Below are 13,237 nucleotides of genomic sequence, written 5' to 3'. Positions count from 1 at the left end.
ATAAGGTAAAAATGAGAGGGAGGAGTGAGAAAAAAAAAAAGAGACAAGAACTCCAACTAACTCTAACAGTTGACATAGTTGCTGTAATTGAGCACACCATTTGTCCTCAACTTCCTGGCAGTGAAAAGAGAAGCTCATTATTAAGGAGGAGAATGCCTACTAAGTCCACAGGAACATAGCTTTGTTTGGCATTCTGTTCTGAAAAGAGTTTCTTTTGCAGAGAATATGAGTGATGTAATTCACAGCTTTTATGAAAAATGCAGAAAGTAGATTTCATTTTCTTCTTTCTGAGAAAGTCAGTGAAAGTTGGGGGAAGTGACAAGGACGTCAATTCTGCAAGGACGCTAACGTGGTCCAAGAATTTCATCTCCCGATGCTGTAATTATAAAACTCATACAATGCAGGATCTTAGTTGCCCATCCCCTCCTACCCTTTGCTGACCCAGGCTTTGCTAGAAGCTGGACTGCAGATGATATGAAGTTGTCCCCTCTGACCAGAGCTGGAATATGTTAATTTCTGTTCCTGGTTAAAGCCAGATCCATCCTCTTTGGAAGCCAGACAAACAGATGGTGGGGCTGACAATCCTTTTACAAAGACCAAGCAGCCTGGCTTGCGTGCCCATCCAGGTGGAAGCCACCCCGTCCGCGGCCGAGATGAGATGCGGGGGTACCAGCAGGCTGCAGATCCAGGCTTGCCTGGGGAAGTAGCGCTATGACTGCCTCGGAATGTGGACAGATGCTTGATTGAGACGGCAGAGATCCACCCACAGAGCACAGCAGAGATGGTTTTGGCCTAGAAGCTGTTAGGAGCGGGTGTGACCAGACGGCTTCCCAGCCAGAGGAAAAGCCCTCTCAGGCTCCCAGGGTGCCCCCAGCCTTGAGAGGGATGGCCCCTTGTGGGCCTGCCAGGATAAATTAGCTGCAGAGTGTACCCCGAGTGACCCAGTGAGCTGACTCATATTTCTGGTGGTTTCATATCGACTGATGTTAGAGTACACCTGTCCAAAATAAAATTTTGGCTCAAACAACACTTAAGCCTCTCTCTTGATGGCAGTGCTGTATCAGGACCATTTCTGTCCTGGGTTCTTCATCTGATATGGCGAAACCATGCCATGGTACACGTTTAGTTAATTGTCTTTCCATTTGCTATGGCAAGTTATTATGATCTATCGAAAGATCTGAAACCTAATGTAAAATATTAAATAAGTTAGTGGGAAGGAAAACAATTTTTTGTCAGGAAAAACACACCCCTTGCTCCTCTTGGGGATTCTTGTACCATTGTACCAAGTATAAAATTATACTTGGCTATGTCTGTGTCAGTTTTAGTTTGTTTCTAAACAGAGGAAGCTTCTAAAGGTTCTGGAACAGGTGGAAGTAACTTCTTTAAGAAAAGGAGGTATTTTTATTGTGATCTTTGTGTCCTTTTATCTGAGCAAACTCATTTAGGGATCTCTGTTAGGGATCTCTGTGCATGGAGATAACATACCAATGTAGGAGAAGAGTCGGAGCATGGAAGTCTCAGAGGAAATTAGAAGCAAGAATTAAATCAGGTGCCATAAAAATCTTTCCATGAGCCAGTGAAATAGCTGAGGTCAGAATGTGACCAACTGGAAATGTGCTGCAGACCCCCAGGAGCAATGTTACTCAGCTCGCCCTGACTGTTGCCAGGAAGAAATGCTAGCCCAGTTTGGAGGACCTTCTGGCTTCTTAAGAGAATGTGGAAATTCAGATTTTTAACATGGGACATCTTCCCATTTTGAAAAGTTAGCAGCTAAAAAGAAAATGTATTTATTTTAAATATATTGACACCCCGCTCACCCTCCAGTATAAGGTTTACACGTCACATTATTTGTAGGCTGGGGTCAAATCCTAAATTTTCATGGAGGCTATTATTTAGTTCAGTCAAATTAAACTTACATTTGTTTTTCTGATGGAGACTCATAGGTTTTAGGTAGAAATCCAACTCTAAGGGTTTCTTCACAATTAATTTTTCTGGTCACAAATTGCAGTGCTTCTTTCTGGGCACCACCTCATTGAGAGAGGTGGATTAGAAAGATGCTACATAAATACTCAGAGAGAAACCCAGTGTGTAATTTCTTCTTCATAACATGTTGCAGAAGTTTTCTTATAATCTGAGTGCTGATGGGAACTGAGACATTCTCCAGGCCAAATTTCCTGTTCCACGCCTGTGGGCCCTGGAGGCAGGCTGAGATTCAGTTTACCGGCTAGTTAGTGACCAAGCCAGCCCCTGAACCCCAGTCTGCTGCTTGCTGTTAATAATCAACAGTGACTGTGGTTCTCATATGGGCTAGGGCAGTTCTCTAATTGTTCCAGCAACTCCCTGAGGCAGGTACTGTTACTACCCCATTTTAAGACGAGGAAACCGAGGTGTAGGGACTTGCCCAAGGTCACGTAACTGGGAAGAGGTGACGCTAGTAGAGTGTGTTTATCCCTCACATTACACCACTTACTATTTTCCAGGCACTTGAATTCTTTTTTTTTTAAATTGAAGTATAGTTGATTTACAATATTTTGTTAGTTTCAGATGTACAGCAAAGTGATTTGGTTATATATATATATATATATATATATATATATATATATATATATATATATATGTATGTATATACGTATATTCTTTTTTTCCAATTCTTTTCCATTATAGTTTATTACAAGATATTGAATATAGTTCCCTGTGCTATACAGCAAATTCCTGTTGTTTATCTATTTTATATATGGTAGTCTGCATCTGTTAATCCCCTACTCCCAATTTATCCCTCCCCCCATTCCCTTTTGGTAACCATAAGTTTGTCTTCTATGTCTGTGAGTCTGTTTCTGTTTTGTATGTACAATACATCATTTGTATTATTTTTTAAGGTTCCACATATAAGTGATATCACATATCACATAATATTTGTCTTTGTCTGACTGACTTCACTTAGTATGATCATCTCTAGGTCCATCCATGTTGCAGCAAATGCTGGTAATACTCCATTACATATATGTGTGTGTGTGTGTGTGTGTGTGTGTGTGTGTGTATAAAACATCTTCTTTATCCATTCATCTGTCGATGGACACTTAGGTTGTTTCCATGTCTTGGCTATTGTAAATAGTGCCACTGTGAACATTGGGGTGCATGTATCTTTTGGAATTAGATCTTTTGTCTTTTCCGGATGTATGCCCAGGAGTGGGATTGCAGGATCATATGGTAGCTCTATTGTTAGTTTTTTAAGGAACCTCCATACTCTTTTCCATAGTGGCTGCACCAATTTACATTTCCCCCAACAGTGTAGGAGGGTTCCGTTTTGTCCACACCCTCTCCACAGGCACTTGAATTCTTAAGTTCCCAAGGAATTTAGGCTATTCTAGGAAGCTGCAGTTCTCAGAGCTTGGCATTGTGTAAGGATCTGAGAAGATATTTTATTTATCTCCTATTACCTCTGTAGGTATAACACATGAGAGCAACCTGTAAAATGTCCTCATTCCTTTTCATTGACTATTGTTTTCAGCCTGTGATTATTTGTCAAGATGCATTTTGCAGAAATTTTAGAAAGTTTTCTTCATTGTAGGTGCAGGACTCATAAGTCCATGGTCCTGGTGGGGCGGTAGAGTGGGTTTGAGCTCAGAATTCACAGGCAGGTTGATTTGGGCTCAAATCCTGTTTTGGCAGTTATGTAATCCTGGGGACATGACCTAGCAAGGTTGGGCCTCAGTTACCTCTTCCTAAAAGTGGAAACAATCATAGTGCTCTCCTGGTAGCTTTGTCAGGTTAAGAGAGACACTCCCTGGGTACCTCAGTGCCTGGCACACAGCACTCTCTAAAACGGAATTACTGGGGCTACTTCTATGCCCATGGCCAAAATGAAGATGGAAGTGCTGCAGCTAATCAGCCTGTGCTAGTAGGCTGGTGCTGGAATTCAGGTTCTGAGCCCACTTATTTGGTGTTCTCTGCATTCACGTTGTCACAGGTGGGGTGGTGGACCCTCTCTTAGGAATGGAGTGATAGATTGAGAGATTCTTCTTTTGAATCCTGCTTTGGCCCATCAGGGACTGATTTTCAAATCTCTTTCTTAGCATTTTGCTGAGCAACTGAAGCTACCTGGTTTCTGACTCAGGGAACAAGGGCACATTTTAAAAAACAGATTATTCTCTTCCCCGTGATGGAAATCTTATGGCAGAGAGGATCCTATCAGAGCTGAAATGCCTCACCCCATGGCTGTAAGCCTGAGCACCTGTCACAATCTCTTGTGACATTTGAGTTCTATCTACTTTTATTAGCTTAATTATTTATTTATGTGGTGGGGGTGAGGTGAGGGTAGCCAGGGTAGTGGGAAGCAATTCCATTTTGAAGAGCGACCATTAGAAATACTCACTGCTCTTTCCATTTCTTTTTGGTATGTCGTCAACCTACAGGTCAGGTAATAAAGTCTAAGGTAAAGGGAAATTTTACTTTGGAGCAATCCTGCTGTTAAGCTAATACACAGGAAGAAAAGGTGCGTTAGAAACCACTCTTTGTTACTTGGAAAGATTGCCCGGAGGAATTATTTGATAGGTTGTTCAAGCCAATGTGAAATCTTTTCAAATGAGATGAGTATCCTTTCTAGGAACCTGTAATTCAAAAATGTTTCCGTGAATTTTTCCTAAAATTATCTGTTCTTTTTTTTCCCCAAAAAGCCACCTACGGGCTTTTTGGTAAGCCTAAGGAAAGGAAATTCTTTACCCTCAAGAAAATGTCATAATGAAGGCCCTGGATGTCATGTTGAGAATGGAAAAGCTTTGGTGACAACACAAAATAAAATGGCAAATAGTGTGGACTTTGCTTATGTTCACATTTTTTATCTGTTGACTTTCTGAGCACCCTTCAAAGCCTGACCTCATGGAAGCCTTCACTGCCCAGTGATATCTTGTAGTTCCTTCCACTGCACCCTCGCAGTGCACGTACTTGACCTCTGCTTGGAAACTTCTCTCTTTTGCTCATCAAATACTGTGGCAGTGAGCACTGACCTTCAGGAACATCACCCCCTCAAGGTCAAGAAGAGCTGGATCTGAAGATTCTTTCTAGCCTTAACATTTCTGAAACTGAGATGGCAAATGAATGCTCATCTTCCGAGGGCAATTAGTTTTCATCATTTACGAAAAATAAATGAGTGTTTGGTTTGACTGTGTTGTATGCTTGTGATCTAAATTTGCTTTTAGATTGGACAAATTTTGCTTTCAGAATTGGCTGTCTTCCTCTGTTACGGTCGTTACTTTTTTTCCTTGTTTTCTGTATGACAAATGAAGTTATGTTCTATTACCACAATCTTCATTTAGTGTCTATAGTGTGTATATGTCTGGTCTTTCCAGTGAGATAATAAAAACTCCAGTGGAGGACCTGTGGGTCAGATGGATTGCTTTAAGTCAGCTGATGTTCTATGAGCATCAGCTCTGTGTTCGGAAATGGACGTGCAGTTTGATGAGTAACACTCTTCCATCTGAGGAGTTAACAGTTCAGCAGGAGAGTTAGGTATATTACTACAGAAATACAATGGTGGGTACAAAGAGTACCTCCATCCCCTCTAATTCTTAATTATAAAGTTAAGAAGGAGAATAAATGCTAAAGAAATGCTTGCCAACTGATGGAATAAAAATGTTTTGATTGGAAAAAGGCTTTTTGATGTTGCCTGTAAATCAAGCAGCATCTCAGATATTGTAGGGGCCCAGAAGAGTTTTTGGTGAATTCATTGAGAAGTTCCAACTTTTAGGGCAGAAGACAGTAGTCTTGGGATGTAGTAAGAGTAAAAAACAACAATAAAAAACAACCCTCAGAATGTGAGGCCCAAGAAAGAGTACTATAGATGGCTTTTAGGAAGGAGGAAGGCATATTTGGGCAAAACAGGATGGTCGAAGGCCGAGAATGATTCCACACAGACTGTGGATGGAGGGGTGGGCCTGAGGGACCTGGAGGCCAAGGAGGTAAGGGAGAGAAATTCTTAAGGGGTATCAGATTTTAAAAATCCAAATCCACCAAGTCTCTTTGTCACTATTCAAAGGCTGCCAACCGTCCCCAAAGAGAACTAAGGCAGCAGCGTGTGCAGGTTGGAAGGGCAGAAGCTCGAAAGCTTGGCTGAACTCATGTGAGCACTGGGGCACGGGCTCTAGGGGGAGGGCTTGTGCCTTAAAGCCCCTGGGGCCTAAGCTTTCCAGATCGGTGGGCTTGGGTCAGAGGAGTTAGGGGCTGTCATGGAGAGAAAGGTCTGTACCAAAATGCTGGACCTTTCCACTGCTTCAACGGGAGTGGAACCCGTCTTGGGGATTCTATTAAGCAAAGCTTGACTTAGTAAGGAGCCCTCAGAGTTGGCCAGCTCTTTGACTGGAGTGACAGTGACAGTTTTCTGGGGGAGAGCCTACCGCATTGCCTGTCCACACATCTTCCAGCTGTCTGTCCTGGCCTGGCCTTTCCTCTCTCCTTCCTAAACCTGGATTGGTCTCTGCAGCTGCTGCTTTTCTGATCAGTGGCAGTGATGAGATGGCAGAGCTCGAAAGACCTGGTGTTGCCAAGGTCCTTCTGGAGGCACGTGGAAGTCACCAGTAGGGGGCGGCCCAGCATGCTCCTTAGTCTTCTTGGTCCCATCCAGGGGCTCTGGGGCAGGGACCAGAAGGCTTTTAGACTGTTTGCTTTTGGGTGGTCCAAGGAACCAAGGACTTGAGCCCTGGTGTATTTGGTCACCTAGTAACTGAGAAGCCCTGGGGTCCAGCTTCCCTGCGGTCTTTTCCTTTGCGGCTTTTTTTGGCTCTCCCTCTTTCTTTCCCCCCTTCCTCCCTCCCCTCCCTCCTTCCTTCCCTTCCTTCCTTCTTTCTTTTTTCTTCATACATTTAAAAAATTCATAAAAATGTAATGACATAACAATAACTTCAGGTGCATATATTCAGAACTGACACTTTAACATTTTTGTCTTTTTTGTTACAAAGGCTTTTCTCTTCTTTTTTTTTTTTTAACATCTTTATTGGAGTATAATTGCTTTACAATGGTATGTTAGTTTCTGCTTTATAACAAAGTGAATCAGTTATACATATGGCTTTTCTGTTTTAAGAAAAGAAATAGTTTAGTAGTTTAATAAAACAGTTTAACAGTTTCAGTTTCTTTATCCCTGATGCAGATCTGTCTCCTTTCCCAAGGTGACTTTCCTTGCAATCTTCCTTTTGTACTTTACAACTATCCCTGACTATGAACATTATGTGGTATTGTTTTCTGTGTCTTTTTAAAAGTTCACATCAATTGTTTTATATGATATGTACATATCAGTTTGAAATTTTGCTTATTTTTCTTTCTCACTTAGCATGAGTATTTCTTTCTGCTCAGATATAAAGGTCTAGTTCAATCTACCATAGTTATTTAACACGCCTCATTGTATTCTGTGTCTAAACTCATGGACACTTGGGTTGTTTCCAGATTTTTATTCTGACTGTGTTACCATGAATGTTCTTGTATATGTCTCCTTGTGTGCAGGAGTGAGCATTTCTCTCAGGTGAAAACCTAGAAATGAAATTACTGGACTCTGTAAAGCGTGTGATGTATAATTTTCCAAGATGCTGGCAAATTACTCTTCAAAGTGCTTGTGCCAATTTAGACTCCCTCCAACAATGTAAGAGAAATACCCCACATCCTTAGCAATGCTTTATACTGTCAGATTTTAAACATTTTGTCCAGCTAGTGGCAGAGGAATGGTAAGTCCATGTGGCTTTGGTTTGCATTTCGTATTCCTTGAGGGGTGAGCAGCTTTTCATATGTTCCTGGGCCATTGAGGTTTCTCCTTTGTGAATTGTTTGTTATTAACTTTAATGGCTCCCATTCTAACCCTATGATTCCTCACTTAATGGTGTCTAAGGAGCGTTTCTTTTTTTTTTTTTTTTTTTTTCTGTGACTGGTTTATTTCACTTAGCAAACATCCGCAAAGTTCAACCATGTTGTCACATATTGCAGAATTTCCTTCTTTTTACAGGTTGAATAATATTGCATTGTTTATATATATACCACATCTTTATCCATTCATTCATTGATGGACTTTCAGGCTGTTTCCATATTGTGGGTATTGTGAACAGTGCTACAATGGACATAAGAATGCTAACATCTCTTCAAGGTCCTGATTTACATTCTTTTAGATGTATACCCAGAAATGGGATTGCTGGATCATATGGTAGTTCTATTTTTAATTTTTGAGGAACCTCCATACTGTTTTCCACAGAGGCTGCACCATTTTGCATTCCCACCCACAGTGTGCAAGGGTTCCAATTTCTCCACATCCTTGCCAACACTTGTTTTTTGTGTTTTTTTGTTTGTTTTGTTTTGTTTTTGTTTTTTGATAGTAACCATCCTGACAGATGTGAAGTGATATCTCATTGTGGTTTTGATTTAGGAGCATTTCTTAAGGGGTAGATTTCATGAGCAATTTATAGCCCACAGCTATGTTGTGGGCCTCTCTGCAGATGGTAACTTATGAAAGGGAATTCTTGGCATCTAGAGGGGCAATTGCTGACCTTTTAATCCAGCTCTTCTGTTGCTTTTTTCCATTTTGACCAGAAGAAAAATTCATTCTTTATCCAGGGCATCCCTGCCTTCACAGTGGAAGAACATTCTTTAATGACCATTTTTAATACTTTCACATGGTTCTTTTGATGGTTTTCAACAAAATCTCCTGTCTGACTTGAGGATATGGGGAGGGGGAAGGGTAAGATGTGACAAAGTGAGAGAGTGGCATGGACATATATACACTACCAAACGTAAAATAGATAGCTAGTGGGAAGCAACCGCATAGCACAGGGAGATCAGCTCGGTGCTTTGTGACCACCCAGAGGGGTGGGATAGGGAGGGTGGGAGGGAGAGAGATGCAAGAGGGAAGAGATATGGGAACATATGTATATGTATAACTGATTCACTTTGTTATAAAGCAGAAACTAACACACCATTGTAAAGCAATTATACTCCAATAAAGATGTAAAAAAAAAAAAAAATCTCCTGTCTGGCCTTAGATTCAAGAACAGGTACACTTTGCTTAATATCTGACTTATTTTCACCTCATGAACACTGTGAAGTTACCACTGGCTAAATGTATCCCCCTTTCCTTCTTTGCAGGGGCAGTGGTCACTGGAAAGCTTAGAATTATGCTTGTGGCCCTTTCCCAGCATTTTAAACCCAATTCCTAGCTCCACTGATGTCTCTGCCCTGGCTCTTCTTTCTAATATGCCTTTCATTTTTATTTATGTTAGCTCACTGTATTTTATTGAATACAATTGGAGAGTTTATAAATTAAAAATCTGACAAAAAATGAAACAACAATAAAATAAAGGGCATAAATAACTAAATAAAAAGTTAAAAATAAATGCCTTGTGCCACAGACATGGACTGAATACCTCCTGAGTGTCAGGCCCATGTCGTAAGCACGGAGGATGCAGTGATGAGCCAGCAAAGCGAGCTGGAGAATCTCTCAGACAATTTCAGAGCAGTGACTGCCACCATGCTAGCGCAGCTGTAAGGAGTGAACAAGCTTCTCGGGAATTCTCGTTGTGACCCCAAAGGAAACCTTGCCCACGTTATTTGTCCTTCTTTCTGCCAGTTGCATGAAAAAAAGCATTAACATATAGGGCCCTCTTGAATGCAGTTCTTATTGGGAGATAATTTAGAAGAGGGAGGTCACTGTGGTTTCTACTGAAAATGTTAGTGGATTGAAAATCTTGGAAAAATGTGTGATAATTTTGAAACATTTCGTAAAAACTCTTAACATTGAAAATTGTTGTTGGCTCATTAGGTTGGAGTCTTAAAATGTTTCCTTCTGTGTGGGGTAGAAGGAAAGAAGGGAACGAATCCTTCCTGCACATCTATTAAGTTCCAGGCCCCGGATATCAGGGAGAACCAAGATCTCTGAGCAGAAGATGCCCTTCTATCTTGGATGTTGTTTTTTTTATGCAACAGGGGCAATGTTTATGTGGGTCCTTTTAAAATTATTTATCTTTGGTGTGGTTTTGTTCCCTCAGAGCATTTACTTATTTTGCTTTATTTCTAAAATTTATTTTCTAAAAATGGGTGCCCCAATACTTACCATGTATTTTGACATCTATTTTTTTTCCTTCTTTTGGATTGGGTAGAAGGAATCTGTAGATGCTGTATCTCCTCCCTCATTGGTTACTATTTTTTTTCATTTTAATTCTTGTTGTTAACAGTAGAACTACATATTTGTTTTCAGTGTCTTAATTAGAATGTTATGTATCTTAAATTTTTTGAAAAAAAAGGGGAAAATCCATCCTAATACAACTTCCCGGAGTGCCTTTGGAACTCCAAGTGTTGCCCATCCATCCATCCATCCATCCATCCATCCATCCATAATCCTTGAAGACCTACATTGTGCAAGGTTCTTTGCTAGATGCTGTGGTTCATGTTAAGAATTATAAAGCAGGATCCAACTGTCTTCAAAAAGAGGTCATGATCAAGAAAAGTGAATAGACAGGTACTCAGATAACTGTAGCACAGGGAAATTCCACGGTAGTATGTTTGATAGCTTTGTGTTTGTGTTACCAGGGATTTTATTGGTTGCAAGTGACAGAAATTCAGATCAAACTTCTGTTAGTGACAGCTAACCTCAGAGATGATTGGATCCAAAAGCTGAAGTAACATTTTCAGGGTTCTGTCTCTCTTTATATCTCTTAGCTCTCTTTCCTCCTGTGTGCTGACTTCATACTTGGACAGTCTCTTTCCTTGTGCCAGAAATATTTCTCATAGAAGCCCCAGGCCTATGTAATATTTCAGCTATAATCCCAGAGAAAGAGGGAGACTCTGTCATGGCATTCATCTTTTAATTTTAGGGAAGCTTCTCATTAGCCTAGTTGAGGTCACAGGCACATTTCTAAGCCAGTCATCATGGTCCAGGGGATAGAACTCTCCATGCAGCCAGAGTTACTAGTTTACTCCTGTATTTGGGGGTTTGGTGGATGGGGAAGAGGAGATTTCTATAGAGAGTGCACTAGGGCAATGTGGGGTTTGTGAAATGTGGTTCCTGAAAGGAAAAATTGGTTTTATTACTAACAAAAGCAGAACTAGGGGATCCTGGGCCAGGAAAGAGAGAGTTGGAAGGAAGGGAGGGGGAGAGAGAGAGAAAGGGGGAGGGGAATCTTCTTCAGTGTTTCAGGAGGTAAAAGGAGGGAGTGACTGCTCCTCTTGGAATGTGAGGAAAGATGTGAGTTGTCCTCTGTGTGGTGATGCCAGCTTCCCTGTGGCTGTCACCATAAGGGTGAAATGCTTTTGAGAGGTAGTGGATGCATTTCCAAGTTATTTTCACCTCTATACACGGGATACCTTGAGTGGAGAGGCAAACTGAACTTGTTAGTTGAAAGAGTAATAAAAGTTTAAGAAAAAAATGAAACCTGGTGATCCTGTCATTGACAATGAAACCTGCTCAACCATGGTTTCTCCTCAGTCTCATTTGGTTTTGCTCCCCTTGCTGTATTTAAAATAAATGGTGGGGCTAGGTGGGTGGGGAGGGATTGCCTTGAGCAGCCTGGTGAGGTTGGATGGAAGTTACCCATTTTTTTATGGACTGCCTGCATTCTGAGTTACTAGTTTGCACTCTCTGCTTTTTTTGCAGTTACATTGCAAATCAGAAAAGATTAGAAATCATCAACGAAGATGATATTGAAGCTTATGTGGGACTGAAAAACCTGTGAGTACTCAGGACTTGCATACCTTATCTCAGAACTTTTTCTTATGCTCTGTTATCGTCAGAGGGACAGTCGTCTGTTAGCTCTAACATACATGCAATTATGTGTTTTCTTAGGACCATTGTGGATTCCGGATTAAAATTTGTAGCTCATAAAGCATTTCTGAAAAACAGCAACTTACAGCACATGTAAGTAAAGGTTGATTTTTTTGCTTCCCAGGACCCAACTTATTCAATATTTTCCCCCTCTGTTTATTTTTCCTTCTTTTCCAGCTCTAAACCTCCTTTTAAAAAGTTAGTATAGCTTTGACAATAGCTTAGAAGCATTAGCTTTGATTTCTGAATAGCTTTAGAAGGGTACTTAGAACAGCCTGCTTATTCCCTTTCATGAATTTCTGGGCCATTTCCATCTTGGACAGAGCAATAGGCCAACAGCAAGGAGTCTGATGTGAAAACTATGTCCTGGTACAGCGTCCTCGATTCTTTTTCTTGGAATCATGACATGTTCCCTGGAAGACATCAAACTAGTGGAATTGAAAGAAACTGACTTGGCCTTGGCCTTTTTAGGGAACTAAAAATTGCTAATGCTCTTCCTCCCCCAATAGATCCTCTTTTGAACCTTCTTTTTCCAAAAGCTATGTGTCATGATTGATAGAAGTGGAGAAAACTCAATCATGGAACATGCCAGAGGTTCAGACAATTGTAACAATAGCAAATGCTTCCACCGAAGTCAGGGTGATATCAACTGAAGTCAAATGGAAATATGGACAGTGGGAGCTCTTAGGTTGTTTGCTGCTAAATCTTCTTAGATGATGGCACTTGGTCAATAAGGTGTGGCCTTCCTGAGACGTTTCTTCATGAAACAGACGATCACCCTTAAGCTCTGATGGGCGCCCCCCACCCCAAGTTTTCAGTAGGAACTTCTGCGGGAGGAAGGTTGCCTGCATTCATTGGCCCTTTTGTGCTTTGCAGATTCTCTGCAACAATACCTTATGTGTTTCATAGACTACGATCTACATACAGAACTCTCACCTGGTTGATCTCACTTGATTTTTCTGACAGTTGGTAGGGGGGATCTTCTTGATTCCCATTTCATAAGCATAAAATCAGACTCAGATCCACAGATGGAAAGTTGCAGACTCAGGGCTCACTCCTGGCTATGTTCTTTTAGTAAGAGGACAGAAAATAAAATGTGTTTTCCATATAATGAGAGAATCAGCCCTTCTTGTAACATTTGTCCTCTTTCTTTTTCTTGGGGAGAACTGTTCCCTGACTGACTTCCAGGCCAGTTTGTAAAAGAAATCGTTCTCTTCAAGCAGATTGCCTGGACACTCTATGGAGATTTGTTGATCTTATGAAAAACCTTAATTTCATCAAGCCAGTACAATGACTTCATATTTCATAGGTGGCATTAATGAGGAAGTCAATTTAAAAATAAAGTCAGTAGAATTAAGATACAAAACTTTTGGCAAAAAGGTGACAAAACTCCAAGGAACTTTATTAACACATTTCATGTAGAGGCTTTTTGGCAACATCTCCGTAGTTGGTTTG

General features: G+C 40.9%; 1 protein-coding gene across 11 annotated transcripts in view; it reads left to right on the top strand.

Moving 5' to 3' along the window:
- The window catches only part of NTRK2 (neurotrophic receptor tyrosine kinase 2), a 372,551-nt gene that overhangs the window by 20,152 nt on the left and 339,162 nt on the right, over positions 1 to 13,237 (top strand). For all 11 annotated transcript variants that reach the window (XM_057547996.1, XM_007176941.2, XM_007176940.3 and 8 more), the window contains exons 3-4: positions 11,615 to 11,689; positions 11,804 to 11,875. In XM_057547996.1, the coding sequence (XP_057403979.1) occupies positions 11,615 to 11,689; positions 11,804 to 11,875 (147 nt within the window). The remainder of the gene's footprint in view (positions 1 to 11,614; positions 11,690 to 11,803; positions 11,876 to 13,237) is intronic.

The sequence above is a fragment of the Balaenoptera acutorostrata genome, chromosome 6, assembly GCF_949987535.1.
Source record: "Balaenoptera acutorostrata chromosome 6, mBalAcu1.1, whole genome shotgun sequence".
NCBI lineage: Eukaryota > Metazoa > Chordata > Mammalia > Artiodactyla > Balaenopteridae > Balaenoptera > Balaenoptera acutorostrata.
This window is presented reverse-complemented; position numbering and strand designations above follow the sequence as displayed.